Consider the following 18,251-nt stretch of genomic DNA (forward strand, 5'->3'; position numbering starts at 1 on the left):
ACCTCCAGTAGTAAATTTCATTATTTTAAACGTGCATCTTTGGTATATAACCTATGCCTATCCGGTGGACTACCATGCTCTCTGCAAGCTCACTAAATGCAGGTGGCACGGCACTATTACCCTCTCCCTTATTAAGATTTCGGTGGAGCACCTCGAGATCATCACCTTCTATAATTTCAGTGGGTTTTAAAAGCTGACACGTGTTCCTGGTTTTAAGCACAAAGTCATGTTCTCAGTTGCGGATAAAATTTTAAAAGTGCTACAGCTAAAAGTTTGAATTTAAGAATAATGGTGAAATCACAAAAGCTAGAAATGTAATGTTACCAGGAAATTTCAGCATAGCAAGAAATGGCACCAAGCACAGGTACGTGTTTGTGAACAACACATCTGGTGAAGTAAAACTGTGGCCAGAAGTTGAACAGATCTGTGGGAGCCAGTGGGTTCTTGTCTAATTTGGTGGTAACCAATGTTTGCTGCTTGAAAGCCAATATTGAGAAAAATAAAGTGTTTACTGGCAGGGATGTTTTGGTGAATGTCTAATGGAATTAACTTTATTGAGTCCCTTGGGGGAGAAGTTCTAGTCTAATGATTTAGATTACCAAATCTACTAAATAGAAGAACAAATGACACTAAAGTTTTCTCTTTTTATCAAAGTTTACTTGGGGCACCTGGGTGGCTCAGTCCGTTAAGCATCCAGCTTCGGTGCAGGTCACGATCCCATCGCTCTTGAGTTCCATTGGATTCTGTGTCCTCCTCTCTCTCTATCCCTCCCCCACTCACACTCTGTGTGTATCTCTCTCTCAAAACTAAACATTAAAAAAATTTTTTTAATTAAAAAACATAAAGTTTATTTATTTTGAGAGAGAAAGCCTCCATAATTCAACTTTTCCCCCTATAGGTAAGGTATCATTTCTTTCTCTTTGCTTTCAGGTTTTTTTCCTTTGTCTTGAGTGTTCTGAAGTTTAACTATAACTTGTCCTAGAATGGATTTGAGTTGATCCTGTTTGGGATTTGCTCAGTTTCTTAAAGCTCTAGATTTAGGCCTTTTGCCAAATTTGGGGAATTTTCAGCCATTGCTTCTTTGAATACTTTTCAACCCTGCTCTCTTTCTCCTCTCCTTGGGGACTCTGATGACATGAATATTAGATTTTTGCTAGAGTTCTCACGGGTCCCTGAGGGTTTGTTCACTTTGGTTTGGTTTTTCATTTTGTTTTCCAGCCTATTTTCTTTCTATTGTCCATAATGGGTAATGTCTATTGTTACCGCTTCAAATTCATTGATTCTTTTCTCTGACCTCTCCCTCCTGCTGGTTAGCTATCCATCAAACTTTTTATTTCAGTTATTGTACTTTTCAGTTCTAAATTCCCATTTGGTTCTCCTTTAGATCTTCTATTTTTTTGCTGAGATTTTAAATCTTTTCATGTGTTTCAAGCATGTTCATAACTGCTCATGGAAGCATTTTTGTGATAGCTGCTTAAAATCCTTGCTAGATTATTCCAGACCTATGTTATCTACATACTGGCATCTGTTGATTATTTCTTCTTATGCAAATTGATATTTTCCAGATTCCTGATATCTCCTATCTGATAAATGATTTTCAACGTATCCTGGGTAGCTTAGGTATGATGTTAATGAGATTCCCGAATATACTTAAATCTTCTTTTGGCATGCCTCCTCTGACAACATGATAGTGGGAGCAGCAAGGTGCTACCTCACCACTGCCAGGTAGGGGTGAAGGCCCAGGCTCCCCACCCAGTCTTCACACTTGTGGGGGGCCCTCATTCCTGTGGGTGGAGGCGAGAATTCAGGCTCCCTTCTAGGCCTCATCTGTCACGCCCCTGGATAGGACAGGGAGGGGCACCTGGTTGCTGCTCACTGATACCACAGCAGGGTGAGGGAGGCCTTGTTACTGCTGGTTGGTGGTGAACCCCAGGATCCCATGTGTCTTCCAATGACAACTTGGGGGAGGGAGAGGGAGAGGGAGAAGCTGTTACCTCCACATGGGGATGAGTCTTCCCACTCCTCTGATACCACCCTGGCAGTGGGGGATGGGGTGCCTCGAGTAGCCAGGCCTTTGCTGTTGGGGTAGGGCGGCAGGATTTTTCCATGGTATCTGGGTGGAGCAGGGAAACTAGTCTCAAAAAGTTTCTGTCTCACTAGGCTGTCCCTTTCCTGGTCCCCTGGGTATAGAGAACAGACTTTTCTTTCCATTTTTGTCTGAGCCTGTTGGTGTTTCTGGGTTGCCAGTTTTGCCAGCATCTAGTCTGGGACACATGAGGCAAAACACACACACACACACACGCACACACACACCCATGTCATTCCTCAGGTCTGGAGGTCCCCTGGCCAGTCTACCTTCTCAGAATCTCCTTATATTTCTTTTACATATAATGCCGAGAGTTTTTACTTACACTTAGTGAAAGGAGTAGAGAGAAGTGTGTTTACTTCATCTTGGTCTGAAGCCATAAGCTACTGGACATATTTTTAAAGTGGAAGAGTACATATGTCTAATTTTTTCAACACTTAGACTGAAGAAGGTGTCGAAGTTCACATAGTACATATTTCTTTCAGCCTCAAAATAATCCTGTAAACTTGAGTGTTCTGCACTCCCTTTCTCCGAGGGATGACTGATTCAGAAGTGACAGGTCTGACCCAGAGTCTCAGGGTAAGTTTGTCACAGGGCTGAGGCCGGAATCAGATTATTCCACTGATGCCACATTGTTTGAGCCAGAGGGGGAAGAAGCATGAGTCCACAATAAGATTTCAGTTTGTGTGTGTAAGTACTCTTTTGCGCCTTCTCTTCTACCCCATTCTGGCCTCCCTACCTCTGCTCATGCAGCAGGACTGGGCAAGCTATACAACCAACAGCATCGGCACCAGGACCTATTTCTTAGAGCCACAGCTACAGCCCTGAGGGGCGTGGCCCTGGCCCTACCGGGAGGGAGTGTGGGCTGTCCCTCCCACAAGAAAATGCCCTCTCCCAAGCCCTGCCCCACCCAACCCCCCACCCCCCCAACCCCAGCAGGTTCAAGTACTCTCAAAAGTCCTTCTCCAAGTCTGTGGTTGTAACCCTGGGAGGTTGCTTTTTCCCTTCAACCTCTACTCAAACTGAAAGGCTGCACTTGGTGTTGTTCAACCCTGGTGAAATCAAAGGTTAGAAGAACTGGTTCAGAGTGACTAATAGCGTTTCCGAAACGAGCCTGGCTGGACTTTTTGCACTGCAGGTGCTACGGCTGTCCAGGCCCAGCTATGGGGCCCTCTGTCTTTGGTACAACCAGTCCCCCTCACGGTGTGCACCCTATTCATTTTGGTCAAACCGCGTTCCTCTAAAACACTAGACTTCCAGATTGCTCCAAAAGCACTCACTGCACATAAAATTTCCCACACCCCAAGCTTTTAGGTAATACATAAGATTGGCTGAAGACCTGGGATTCTTTTTGTTTGTTTGTGTGTTTTTGTTTTTGTTTTGCTGTTTATTTATTTTTGAGACAGAGTGAACAGGGGAGGGGCAGAGAGAGAGAGGGAGACACAGAATCTGAAACAGGCTCCAGGCTCTGAGCTGTCAGCACAGAGCCTGACATGGGGCTCGAACCCACGAACTATGAGATCATGACCCCAGCCGAAGTCAGGCGCTTAACCAACTGAGCCACCCAGGCACCACAAAGACCTGGGATTCTTTTGAATTTCAAGTGCATATGATGGGACCTCAGAAAAGTTTAGACTTCAACATTCTCTCCTTAAATTTTTCACTAAAATTCACCCTCCAGGTGATGATTCACCCTCCAGGATGATGTGCCAGGTTTGGCTTGTGGCTTCAGGCATCCCCTGATAGACCACCACATCCTCCCAAGATAGATGCACCCCAGCTTGAGAAGAATAACACTGAGTGAGATATCAAATAAAATCACAAGTTCCTTACACCTGAAATGAATACAATATTGTATGTCAACTATACTTCAATAATAAAATTAAAAACAAAAAACTACAAGCTCTGTCATATGGTGCAATACCATATACTACACACACTTGCACACCTACTAAATTTTATCTTTATAAAAAATTAGTCCAAAACCAATGAGTGAATTAATATGATAAAAGGCTGATTTTGCATAGGATATATTTCAGAAAAATCAAAGTTCAAAAGAGGAAGAATGATAAAATGCTTCCTAGGGGGGATGTACTAAATAATAAACAACTAACCACAAGGATTCTTTTACTTAATTTCCAGTGACACAAATGTAAAGTTTTATAACTTCTCACCACTGGCATGCAGTTCTGGAGTCATGCAATCACGTCACTTTTTGACTTAAGTAGGAAAAGATGAGTCTAAATTAGTAAGGCTCCTGAATTACACAACTTTGGAAAGAAATAGCACTAATTTTATTTAGCTTTATTTGTATACAGTACCAGGACTAAGCTACAATGGGTTAACCCAACAGAACAGCCTTCAAAGGGCCGAGTTGAGTGGCTGGATTTTTGTTGAGCATGTATTCCTGAAGACTAATCTTCATGGGGGAATAGCAAGTATTTCTTAAAAGCATCAAATATCTGAGGGAAATATGTACCTGAGGGAAATACGTATCTGAGGGAAATATGAAATATGAGGAAAGCAATAGTAGAGCATAAACATTAAAAAAAAAAGGTATATAGAAAAAAAGCCAATTCAAAGGAAGATAATAATTGTCTTCAGAGTGAAAAGGAAGGATATCATATCAATAAACAAGAACAGACTTTGTTTCTATCTCCTAGAAGTGAAAAATAAAATTGCTAAAATTAAAAATGTGAAAGGCAGGTGACAAAGAATGAAAAGCACAGCTGAAAAGGAAATTACCATGATAAAACACTGAGCTAACAAATTCTTTCAGGACTCAGAACCAAAAAACAAAGAGATGGGGACTATGAATGGACAGTTATAATATTGGGAGGAGAGAAGTGCTAGTTATAGAAGCAAGTTCCAAAAATAAGTTGGAGGGAAGGGAATTATTGTGTTAATTATTAAAGATATTAACAGTGTGATAACCTAACACTCGAGCTTGAATATGTAACGAGTTTTCAGACAGAAATGGCTGAATGAGACAAAAATACATGAATACATGAAAAAATAGCCATACCTAGACTATCAAGGGATTCACTGATATGAAATTCCATTAAAAAAAAGAACAAAATCCAAACATCCTAAAAACGTCCAGAAAAGGGAAAAAAAAAAAAAAAAAGGCATTTCCTAAGAACTAAGATACAGATTGACATTGACATCTCTTCAGCAACACTGCTGGCAAAGAGGCAATAGAGCAGTGTCTTCACAGTTACAAGAGAAAGGAAATTGTTTTTAAGTTTATTTATTTATTTTGAGAGAGAGCAAGCAAGTGGGGGAAGGATAGAGACAGAGGGAGAAAGAGCATCCCAAGCAGGCTCTGTGCTGTCAGCACAGAGCCCGACGTGGAGCTCAAACCTATGAACCATGAGATCATGACCTGAGCTGAAGTCGGACGCTTAACCGACTGAGCCACCCAGGCGCCCCACGAGAAGGGAATGTTTAAGCTAGAATTATTGTATACCCAAATTCCATTTTAACTGTGAAAGGGGATGAAAAGCTTCCAAAAGTTCCCCAGTCTTGAACTCTCTAAGAAATTATTAGAGGATGATTACCAGCCATACTCAAAAGGAATCCAAGAAGTAGACATAAGTATAAGAAACAGTGATAAGCAAAGAAACAAATATTCACTCAGAGATAAATACGAATAAAGGCTGATGATAAAAATGATTAACAACAATCCAGAATGCAGTTACCAGCTGGTCCCAACACTGGAGATTGTAAAAGGAGGAAAGGCAAAGTGAAAGTGTGCGAAGTGAGAGACAGACAAGGGGAGAAACTTTAGATATTGAGGGGAAAACAAAAAACAAAACAAAACAAAAGAATGAGTTTAAATATCTGAACTTCAACAACACTGGAGTGGCTGAAGTACAACGTACACCTTGAGGGAGAAAATGGATATCAGCAGCAGTGGCAAGTACAGTCAAACCAGCAAACAGCAAAAGAGGAAAAAATGGAAAGTATGGTAAGTGGAAAAAATAAATTAAAATCGGAAGAATGGCTCCAAACATCATTATCATAATCATAATAGATACAAACAGGTTCAAATAGCCAAGTACAGGTCAGGGGCTCTGAGTGTGGCTGAAAAGCAAAGGCCAGCTATTTTTTACTTAGAGAGTAAAACAAAAGGTCACAGGGAAGTTGAATTAAGAGATCGAGAAAGATAAACTAGATAAAGGCTAACAGAAAAAAATAAAATAGCAAAAATATTTTCAGGAAAAATGGGATACAAGGAGGTAAGTACTAAAAAGGACAAAGAAGAATGTTTCCTATTGCTGAAAGACAGGCTCCACTAGGAACAACTTGGGCAGCCTGGATGAAAATGCCTGTCATTCTTGAAATCTCATCATCATCGGATTGGGTGTCATTGTCCAGTCAGTGAACAAAACAAATCCCAGCCTTTGTGGAGCTTTTGTTCTAGAGGAGGATGGACCAGAACACTAATAAACAACCCAACTAGGTAGAATGTCAGATGGTGATAAGTGCTAAAAAAAATAAAATGGGGAAGGGTGAAAGGGAGTGCAATTTCAAATGCAGCTAATAAAGGAAGGCCTTCCTGAGAAGCTGACAAAGGAGCAAGACTTCAAGGACAACCATGCAGATCTCTGAAGGAAGATGATTCCAGGCCCAGAGACCCAACAAGAGCTGGAGGGGAGGTGGGCTCAAGATGGAAGAGCTCATTAGTAATGAGAAGAAATACCAGACATCCAGGAAACCGAAATGAAGGCTCCCTCCCTGAATGATTTTAGGAAATTTCAAAATAAGGTCAGCTATCTGAAAAATGACATAACCCAAAAGATGACTAAAAGGAAGAGAATTTTAGACAAGTGTGACATCCTGAATTTTTTTTCAAGTTTATTTGTTTTGCGAGAGAGAGAGAGAGAGAGAGAGAGAGCGCGCGCACAAGCATGAGCAGGGGAAGGGCAGAGAAAGGAGATGAGAAGAAACCCAAGCAGGTTCCGCACTGACAGCCCCAATGTGGGGCTCAACTCCTGAACCACGAGATCATAATCTGGGCCAAAATCAAGAGTCAGAGGCTTAACCAACTGAGCCACCCAGGCACGCCAAGGAGATCTGAATTTAACCTAAAGAGGTTATTGAACTGTGACTGCAACTAAAATAGCCGAAGCCTACTCAACTGTATTTCACCCACTGTGGAGAAAGATTGTATTAAAAGAGACAGACTTAGTTTAAGATTCATAAAACAAAGGAGTTTGAAAGACAAAAGGTGACAATGAGTTTCCAGCAATGTCTGTGGGAGAGGGTACACCGATTAGTGGAATTAAAAATGGGTCTATTTAGCAGGTATAGATCTTCCTCCACCTACAATGAGGTTCCATCCGATAAACCCACAGTAAGTTGAAAATACCCTAAGTTGAAAATGCACTTAATACACCTAGCTTGCCGAGCATCATAGCTCAGCTTAGCCCACCTTCAGTGTGCCCAGAACCTTAATTAGCCTACAGGTGGCTAAAAACATCTACCACAAAGCCTGTTTTATACTAAAGTGTTGAACACCTCATGTAATTTATTCAATACTGTGCTGAAAGTGAAAAACAGAATGGTTATATGGGGACAGAATGGTTGTAAGAGCATTGGTTGCTGACCCTTGTGATCATGTGGCTGACAGGGAGCTCTGCTCGCTGCCTCTGCCCAGCATCATGAGAGAGCACTGTGCTGTGTATCCCCAGCCCGGGAAAAGGTCAAAATTCGAAATTCAGAATAGGATTTCTACTGAATGCCTATCACTTTCACACCACCCTAAAGTTGACCAATCATTAACTGAACCATCCTAAGTTGGGGACTGTCTGTACATTTTTTATTGTAAGCATAAAGACAGATGTATTTGGGGATTATGAGATCATCAAAATTATCCAACTAATGTCAGGATCAGAAAATAACCTTAAGTAGTAGTAGTTTCCCATACAGATTCCCTACAAGAGGAGACCGTGCTTACCAAAGGTCCCAAAGAGACTTTGAGCGTCTGGTCCCAAAGAGACTTTGCCAATATATACTAATACAATGGCATTCTGATTTATTGGGTATTCTCATGTGAGCTTGGTTCCAACGGTCAGTAGCCTAGAACTGTCTAAATACGTAGAAACACAAGGGATGTAAGAACTAAGGACCAAGCTTTGAAAAGTAGTTATTACACTGAGGTACAGCTGGGTCAACCATTAGTAGGCCTCCCAGGTGTCACCCATACCTCATCCTTCATCCCTCCAACCATATGTTTGAAATGCTGTATTGATGAAAGAGCCCTGCAGTTAACAGAAAACCACCCAGGAGTCCACCACCACTAGCCATGCAATCCTGAGCACGTCACTTAATCTCTCCAATCCTCAGAGAGGTATGTATCTTTTAAAATGGGAGTAATAAGGGCACCTGGGTGGCTCGGTCGGTTAAGCGTCCGACTTTGGCTCAGGTCATGATCTCACGGTCCGTGAGTTCAAGCCCCGTGTCAGGCTCTGTGCTGACCGCTCAGAGCCTGGAGCCTGTTTCGGATTCTGTGTCTCCCTCTCTCTCTGCTCCTCCCCTGTTCATACTCTGTCTCTCTCTGTTTCAAAAATAAATAAACGTTAAAAAAAAAAAAATGGGAGTAATAATGGCTATTCTGTCTACCTCACTGGTTTGTCTTGAGGCTCAGCTTCTAAATCTAAAACAAACAGCTACATGGATAGAAGGTATTAATACTATCATCATGACATGCCCTGTAGCCTGAGTATATAATTGATACACCAAAGGACATTACCACAATTATCTGAAAATTGAAGACAAGATGAAAACCACTAACCCATCGAACAAAACATAGGAAATCCTACCTCTCGGCAACTGGTTTGGCAATGTTTTCAAAAATGGTCTCCTGGTTTGCACCCTGATCAAAAATTCTTTGAAATCTGCAAATATGAGAGTGGTGATTATTTCAAGGCTGAGCTTCAAACACAATTGGATTAATACTTTTTTCCCAAAAGCTTTGTAAATGACCCCATATTTACATCACTGGGCTTACCTAACCTAACACAATGTTTGCCCTGTAGTCCCAACCACACTGCACTGTTGTACCCCTGTATACACATGGTGGGTAAACAGTATTGCTTTGACAAGATCTGCACAATAAATCCCTCTGAAAAACTGCAGCAGCTTTGAACCAAATAATAAACTGTGTGTTCTTTAGGTCTCAAGAGGGACAGTGTCTGCAACTGGCATCAAATTCAAATCCAGATAAGTGCGTGAAATGGAAACCCAAGAACAGGATGTAAACACCCAAAGAACTTCTGATGTCTGACCTGTAAGGGAAGAACACAGCTGTGAAATGTATGATTATAGAACTTAGTTTTAAAATCGTGAACTGAAGTTGATTTTCCATTAATGGGCGCTGCCTCAGTGACTTAATTTGCAGGATAGTTTTGTCCCATTTGGTTGATGGTGAATCAAAAGTCAAAAAGTAAATGAAGACAGACCTGTCCTGCAAAGAAAAGGCTTTATCAGATTGGCCAGGCCAGGGCCTCGGGGAGGTAGAATGGTGTCAATGCTGCTCTTCTCCCAATGGCACTGAGCTTGGTACAGGGGCACAGGCACAGTGGGAAACCTGGGTAGGAGACACACAATATTCTTTTATAGTGTGGGAAGGTGCTACCAGCAAGTATGGTCCTCATTACAAGATCATGAACAGGGGTGCCGGGGTGTCTCAGTGGGTTAAGCGTCTGACTCCTGATTTTGGCTCAGGTCATGATCTCAGTTTGTGAGTTCAAGCTCCGCATTAGGCTCTCTGCTGTCAGCGTGGAGCCCATTGGGATTCTCTCTCTTCCTCTTTCTCTTGTCCCTCTCCCACTCGCACTCTCTCTCTCAAAAATAAATAAACATTAAAAAAAGATCACAAAGAAAGTAAGAGAGAGAGAAATGGGGAAGGAAAGGAGGAGGGGGAGTAAGGGAGAGAAAGAAGAGAAGCATAAACAAATAGGGCAAAATGTTAACAATTGGTGAATCCTCCACCAAGCGTAGAGGAGAGGCAATCACATTATTCTTCTACCTCTCCTGCGTATTTAAATTTGTTCAAAATCAAAATTAGGGGTGGTGTGGCTTTAAAGCAAAACCTGTAAAACAAACATGTTGAGGGCATCTGAAGCAGCTTTCAGAGTGGCTTAGGAACCTTTGGTCTACGTGTCTCACTTGTGACTCACAAGTGAGTCGGACACATGTTCAATTACAGTAGAGACTACATGAAATGTGGGACTATTTGCCCTATGAAGGAGTTCAGAAGGATGCCTGGAGATGGGTGGGAAATCTAAATGGAATGAAATTCATTGTCTTTAATCAACGTTAACTTCAAAAGTTCCTTAGAGCTTCTCAACCTCCCTTTTGAAGAAGCAAACAATGAAACCATACAAAGAGAGACTGTCAGACCCTCTGGCTACCATGTCATTTTGCAGGCAAGATTTTATCTTAGACAGTAGTACTTACCAACTGTGCCCAGAATACTCAAAACCCATGAGGTGCACCCCTTCGGATATGAATGCTGACCTAACACCGGGGACATGGCTGTTCAAATGCTCACCTGAGCACAGACCCAACAGCACTTTTGAGGATGATGATGATAAGGCCAATTTGCTTCTTTAACCAGGCTGGTGATGCCTGAGGGAATCAATCAGCCATTCCCAACTCCACCTCCCTAATAGGAATTACATCCACCGCCATGCAAAGAGATGGCAGGCATTTCAATAAATCATACAATGTTAATTAAAGACCAAATATCATCATCCCAAAATATTTTATTTTATATAATGTAGTTACATAGTAATTTGAAGAGCCATTATGATCAACTAGCTTCTGAAAACCACGGAAGAACAAAATAGAACCACAGAGCTTAAGAAGTTCGGTGGAATCTTTTACAGAGGAGGAACCTGAGGCCCAGGGAGATAAAGCAATTTACGCATGGCCCTGGAGCTAATCAATAATGCTCCCTGAGACAAACCTTAAGTGTCCTGATTCCTTGGAGGTCCTTTCACTTACCAGGAAGTTGCGTAGGCTCTTTGTAAATTTCAGGGCAAATCTGGCACATGCTCATCTCTTCCCATCCCAAACTTGCTCTTACTGACCCTCCTCATCCTAGCAAACAACAACTCCATCCTTCTGAAAATTCAGTCCAAAACCCTTAGGGCACCCTTGACCCCTCTCCTTCCATTACACTCTATATCCAACCCATCGGCCAACTCTGTCAGCTCTAACCTTCAAAATACATCTAGCATCCACCTATTTCTCAACATTTCCACTTGCTACTACTCCAGCCCAAGCTACCATAGTTTCTTGCCTGGTCTCTCTTGAAACAGCTGTCTGAGTAGAATCTTACGGTCTATTTTCACATGCCAGGAGAAATGATCCTGCTAAAATGTAAGTGAAATTATTTCATTCTTCTGCTCAAAACCCTCCATTACCTTCCCATAACGTTTTGGGAAGAAAAAGCTTACGATGACTTCTCCCCCAAAAGAATCCTTACAGTGACTTACAGGGCTCCCTACGATCTGGTCACTCTGTCGCCCCTTTAACCTTCTTCTTCCCCTCTCTTCCCCTTGCTCACTCTCCTGCAGCCACACAGATCCCTTTACTCTGCCTCAGACATGCCAGCACTCTCCCACCTCAGGGACTCGCTCTTCACTCTTCGCATCTCCTTTGCCTGGAATCCCAATCCCTCAGTTAGCTGAATGTCTGACTTCCTCCCCTCCTTCAAGCTCAACTAGCAGCTTCCTATAACACCTTCCCTGACTGCCCTATGAACACTGGAACCATCCCTCCCCTTTGCTGCCCCTCTTCCCAGCACTCCTTATTCCCCAGCCTGACATACGTTTTCTCCATGGCACTTTACACTTTCTGATATATACTGCACTTCTGATCTGCCTAACCATCTCCTCGCATTAAAATGTAAGCACCATGGGAGCAGGGCTTTTGCTGCGCTCCCTGCTGTATTCCTAGCCATTATAAGGCATACAGTGGAGGGTCAATAAATATTGGTTGATTGAATGAATGAATTTTCTAGGGAAAAAACACCCTTAAAATGCTGAAATATTTACCTCCGAACATGGGTTAAAGTTAAATACTTGATTAATCTCTTTATTTAAAATACTAAAGCCAATATCTTTAATCTAGAGACTTAGAAAGAATGAATAAGAGGATTAAAAATAAGCAAATAGGGACATCTGGGTGGCTTAGTCAGTTAAGCACCTCACTCTGATTTCAGCTCAGGTCATGATCTCACAGTTGTGAGTTTGAGCCTCACATTGGGCTCTGCACTGACACTGTGGAGCCTGCTTGGGATTCTCTCTCTCTCCCTCTCTCTCTCTCTCTCTCTCTCTCTCTCTCTGCCCCTCCCCCACTCATGCTCTCTCTCACTCTCTCCTTTGAAGTAAATAAACTTTAAAAATAAGCAAATAACACTTTTTCTTTTTTTGTTTTTTTTTTTAATTTTTTTTAACGTTTATTTATTTTTGAGACAGACAGAGACAGAGCATGAACAGGGGAGGGTCAGAAAGAGAGGGAGACACAGAATCCGAAGCAGGTTCCAGGCTCTGAGCCATCAGCCCAGACCCCGACGCAGGGCTTGAACTCACAGACCACGAGATCGTGACCTGAGTTGAAGTCGGACGCTTAACCGACTGAGCCACCCAGGTGCCCCACTTTTTCTTTTTTAAAAAGCTTATTTGTTATTTATTTTGAGAGAAAGTGCAAGTGAGTGTGTGCAAGTGGGGAAGGGGCAGAGAAAGGGAGAGAGAGAATCCCAAGCAGGCTCCATGCTGTCCCACACAGAGCCCAATGCAGGGCTCAAACTCATGAACCAGGAGATCATGACCTGAGCTGGTGCCCCAGCAAATAACACTTTTTCAATGAACATGTTTAAAGGCACTATTTGGGGGCGCCTGGGTGGCGCAGTCGGTTAAGCGTCCGACTTCAGCCAGGTCACGATCTCGCGGTCCGTGAGTTCGAGCCCCGCGTCAGGCTCTGGGCTGATGGCTCGGAGCCTGGAGCCTGTTTCCGATTCTGTGTCTCCCTCTCTCTCTGCCCCTCCCCCGTTCATGCTCTGTCTCTCTCTGTCCCAAAAATAAATAAAAATAAAAAAAAAAATAAAGGCACTATTTGTACCTACATAATATAAAAAATACTTTGGAAAGGGCGCATAGATAGAGACATGGCCAATCGCTTCCTAACAATCACATAGAATCATGCTGAATAAACTGTTTCAGCAAACTGTGGCTTTTTAGAGACGGTCTTTGCCCAGCTGTCATGAAAGCCCAAGTAGGCTTACAGCATGCTTACATCAGTGGGAAATGGCCCGCTTCACAAAAAATAAGTCATGTTTTATAACCCTACTCCTTAAAGAAGACAACAAAAGGCAACAGGAAGCCAAAAAGACAGGGTGAGGACCACCTCACTCTGCAACCACGTGCTAGTGATCCCACCTTTGCTTATGATACAAGGAGACACAAGCAGATGGGGTACAGGTGGGAGGAGAAATATATAAATGAGGCACAAAGGGTAAGCTGTCAAGACCAAAGAGAACTTACACGAGACATACATAAATAAAGAGGAATAAATAAGAATTAGAGAAAGAGAGAACCATAAACAATATCTGGATGGGTTTTATGCAAAGCTCAGGAGCAGAAACTATTAAAACAGGGCCCGTGCAAATAGCCTGGGAAGAGGGGCACCTGGGGGGCTCAGTTGGTTAAGCGTCTGACTCTTGGTTTCAGCTCAGGTCATAATCTCATGGTTCATGAGATCAAACCCCATGTTGGGCTCTGCGCTGACAGCACTGAGCCTGCTTAGGATTCTCTCTCTCCCTCTCTCTCTGCCCCTCCCCCCACTCTCTTTGTCTCTCAAAATAAATAAATAAACATTAAAAAAAAAAAAGCAGCCTGGAGAGAAATGCAAGACAGCAATTAGGATTCTTTCAGCAGGACCCAGAAATCCACTCCCTAAATTCAGGCAGAGATCAAATATGGCTTTAACTTGGGCTCAAACTGCTTTAAAAGTCAAAAGTAGGCATGAAAGAAACCAGCACAATCTGAAACTACAGAATAAAGGCAGCACGAAGTAGCCCAAACCACACCAACCCCCCCCCCCCCCCCCCCCCCGCCCCAATTCAAAGACTGGCTACTCAAAGAGAATCTGGACCAAAGGCACTGATGACAATCTAGGGGTGGCTGTTGGGTACGTTGCACCTGATCCCTACAGTTCAGCAGTGTCCAAAAGAAATATCATGCAATCCATAAATGTGAGTATATATGTAATTTAAAATTTTCCAGTAGCCACTGTTTTCTTAAGAAAAAAACACGTAAAGTTAATTTTAATAATCTGCTTTGAATCCAATATATGCCAAAACGTTACCATTTTTTTTTAATGTTCATTCATTTCATGAGAGAGAGAGACACAGAGCACAAGTGGGGAGGGGTAGAGAGAGAGACAGACACAGAATCCGAAGTAGGCTCCAGGCTCTGGGCTGTCAGCACAGAGCCTGATGCGGGGCTCGAACCCACAAACCGCGAAATCATGACCTGAGACAAAGTCTGACGCTTAACCGACTGAGCTACCCAGGCGCCTCCCAAAGTGTTATCATTTTAATAGGCAATCAATATGAAAAAATTCTTGAGATGTTTTACATTCTTCTTTTTTTTTTTTTTTTCACACTAAGCCTTCAAAACTCCTTGATCTATTTTATACTTAGAGCACATCCCAATTCAGGCAACAGCTACATTTCAAGTGCTTAAGAGCTACCTGTGGGCTAGTGGTCACTACCTTAGACAATACCGATATGGAGCATACATACGGGCATATGAGGTCCACATATCATTTATGTTGTGAAGAAGGTTCATCTATACAGGGCACATAAGTCCTTGACTTTAATAAAGTTTAGTCCTACACTGAGCTTCCTGTAAGTGTCAAACCATAGTAGGCCACATAGGAAAAGGACAACACTAGATAAGCGGATGCAGCAAAGAAAGGCTGGGATCTTGGGACAGCATCTTGGATAGAGAAATACACCCTCTTTTCAACTGTAGGCACAGCAATGAAAAGACAATTTGAAATCTACCTACTGGAGGAGATCGAGAACCACACTACACTCTCCCCTGAGAAATGGTACTAATGCTTTCACGGTGCATATTAATGCACCACAAGAGTTCCATAGTGAAACACAAATGAAAGAGAACGATAAACTTACTTAAATTTGTAGCTTTCTCGCTTATTATTCACAAATCCATCTGCCAAATCGTGAGGTACGATAATTTCCAAGCTAGGTGTTAATTTTTCATCTTCATCTATGGAATAAATCTGCAAACATGAAGACAACCAATGAACATATCACGGTAAAATTAAGGCTTGAACTATGAACATGTTATCATGATAGGCACTGTGATTGTACAAAAATTATACTTTCAAGATAGACCATAGCATAGTATAATTTGGATACTTCGCCTCTGAATTGTGTGCAGACTCAAACAAATATACAGAACTGGAAAAGAGGTAAAACCTAAATTGGTGCTCTACCCAAGCTCAGCTCACCTTTGAATGATCTAATATTCCAATTTGAGCATTTGAGTGTCTCTGTCTAATAGTTCTGAAAGCAGGACATCAATCTAAGTACTGCTCTGGAATTATGTGCCAGCAATTAACATCTTACTACAACCAACAAGCATTTCTGAGCATTTACAAAGTGGCCGAGGCAGATCAAAGGACTGGGTCTGGGACTTCTCAGGGAGCTCACAAGAATGCTCTAATTCAAGTTATATTCAAAGCAGCCCAAGTTTCCGTGAGACATATTCAGGCATTTGATAAAAGACATGTGGTTTCAAAAGACATATGTAATTCATGTCTTTGATGTCACCTTCAAGGTTCTCCTCCCAGTTCAGCCACTAATTAGTAAGGGACCTGGGAGGAATCACTTAACCTCTCTAAAGTGATATGGAAATGAAGGGTCTCCACCAACCCCCTTACAATCGTAAATGCTCTGATTCTCTTCTTGGTTACCTACTCCTTTATTTACTGGCCAGGAAAATCAAGACTCAACCCTATAAAGAAGTCATGTGGAATAAAGAATAGTGTAAGATTTGGTACCCACAGACTTGCATCCAACACTGAGCTCAATTTACCAGCTGCATGACCAGCCACCACGTTCCGAATCTCAGTTCCTTTATTCATAAAATGAGGAAAACAGAATTGCCTCCCTTACAAGATTGCTGTGGGGATAAATGATGTCATGGAAATGGAAGCATTTTGTAATGCACCATAAAAAATGTTAGTCATTAGATTTAGCGTTTTTTTTGAAAAAAGACTTCTTGTCTTTCACCAGGAAATAAAATTCTTTCTGACAGGCAATATTTCCTGTTTAAGACTCATTTAGATGCTTGATTATGGGGGAAAAGTCATATTCTTAAACAAGTAAAAGCCTGCCTGAATCTCCCAAAAGTCTAAATAATGTTCCTAAGCAGATTTTTATTGAACCCTCTCACTTAAAACGTGAAGAATTCATGCAGAAAAGTCATCCTGTAAAATAAAATTATTTGTAGAAAGTAATGGCATCAGGTCTGAGACTTTCCATGGCTAGATTTTCTCAAGAGACACTTAAAAATTATATCCTGTGGGGCACTACACTTAAAGAAAAAAAAAGTTAATGGCTACACAGGTGAGTGAAAGGGGTGTGTAAGACATGAAACATACAAGAGTGAGGCACTCCTTATAATGTGAGTCACACGTTTTCAAAAATTCTGTAACACTCAGTGCTCACAAGACAGAAAGGACCATCGACTACAATAAGAAGAGTGACCCTCTACCTCTCTGATTAAGCCATTCTTTGAGGCATTAAAGAAAAGTCCCTTTCAGCCAGAAAGGGACTTTCTACATTTAGTCATAACGATACTTAAATTTGAGACACAGTGGGATTTTTATACCTAGAAGACAATTAGAAGAAATGCAAGGACAAATGTAACCATGTTTTTAAATGTATTAAAAGCACTATACAAATTAAAAGCATGGCGATTGCTAAAATTATCAGACGTTTGTCTAATGTAGCTTCTAAGTTACCATTCCATAAATTATTACCATTTACTTTATAGTGCCTGAAGGAAAAAGACTAATGAAGTCATGGAGCCCCAAAATGAAGAGGAAAGAAAGAAAAATACCTTTGAATTTCTCTTGGGTGAATGTTACAGGCTGCATAACCATACATCTCTCAGGAGCAAAAAGGGTGCTAAAAAGTGGGATGTCTAAGGGAAAGCAGGGATACACTAACTCAAAATGCATTCATCTGTGTTCTCTTATTTTTGTGTATGTGCATAATGTTGCAACTTGGTAAGAATATGCCATTATAGGGGCGCCTGGGTGGCTCAGTCGGTTGAGCGGCCGACTTCAGCTCGGGTCATGATCTCGCAGTCTGTGAGTTCGAGCCCCGCGTCGGGCTCTGTGCTGACAGCTCAGAGCCCGGAGCCTGTTTCAGATTCTGTGTCTCCCTCTCTCTCTGACCCTCCCCCGTTCATGCTCTGTCTCTCTCTGTCTCAAAAATAAATAAACATTAAAAAAAAAAATTTTTAAAAGAATATGCCATTATAAAAATACAGTACGAGACCCACAAATACTCCCTGGAGTATTGAGCAATCCACTCCACAGGACCTCACCAAAGAAATGCAGAAGGGGCACCTGGGTGGCTCAGTCAGTTAGGCATCCTTGGTTTCAGCTCAGGTCATGATCTCACAGTTTCCTGAGTTTGAACCCTGCATCGGGCTCTGGGCTGACAGCACAGAGCCTGCTTGGGATTCTCCCTCTCCCTCTCTCCCTGCCCCTCCCCCACTCACGCTCTCGGTCTCTCTCAAAATAAATAAATAAACTTAAAAAAATGCAAAAGAGGGGCGCCTGGGTGGCTCAGTCGGTTGAGCGTCCGGCTTCGGCTCAGGTCATGATCTCACGGTTTGTGAGTTCGAGCCCCGCGTCGGGCTCTGTGCTGACAGGTCGGAGCCTGGAGCCTGTTTTGGATTCTGTGTCTCTCTCTCTGCTCCTCCCCTGCTCATGCTCTGTCTCTGTCTCTCAAAATAAATAAATAAACATTTTTAAAAAAATGCAAAAGAAGGCACAGTAAAATACCCAAACACTGAACTTTAAAAAAAGGGAAAGTTCAAAGTTA

The 18,251-nt window shown here is 42.1% G+C and overlaps 1 protein-coding gene and 1 long non-coding RNA gene across 7 annotated transcripts in view; one reads left to right on the forward strand and one right to left on the reverse strand.

Moving 5' to 3' along the window:
- The window catches only part of KIF6 (kinesin family member 6), a 385,598-nt gene that overhangs the window by 365,619 nt on the left and 1,728 nt on the right, over positions 1-18,251 (reverse strand). For 4 of the 6 annotated variants that reach the window (XR_006202589.1, XR_006202588.1, XM_042938644.1 and 1 more), the window contains exons 2-3: positions 15,300-15,409; positions 8,914-8,988 (exon numbers count right to left, since the gene is read on the reverse strand). Coding sequence is in view for 3 of the 6 variants with exons in the window: in XM_042938644.1 (XP_042794578.1) it covers positions 8,914-8,988; positions 15,300-15,409 (185 nt within the window). In the remaining 3 variants the exon portion in view is untranslated. Of the gene's footprint in view, positions 1-8,913; positions 8,989-15,299; positions 15,410-18,251 lie in introns of those variants that run through there. The other 2 variants (XM_042938645.1, XM_042938647.1) reach the window with 2 other exon arrangements.
- Positions 2,592-17,244, forward strand: LOC122219874. Its single transcript, XR_006202590.1, has 3 exons — positions 2,592-2,665; positions 9,267-9,406; positions 17,191-17,244. It is a non-coding gene; the product is annotated as an uncharacterized LOC122219874 (long non-coding RNA).

This window comes from Panthera leo, chromosome B2 (genome assembly GCF_018350215.1).
Source record: "Panthera leo isolate Ple1 chromosome B2, P.leo_Ple1_pat1.1, whole genome shotgun sequence".
NCBI lineage: Eukaryota > Metazoa > Chordata > Mammalia > Carnivora > Felidae > Panthera > Panthera leo.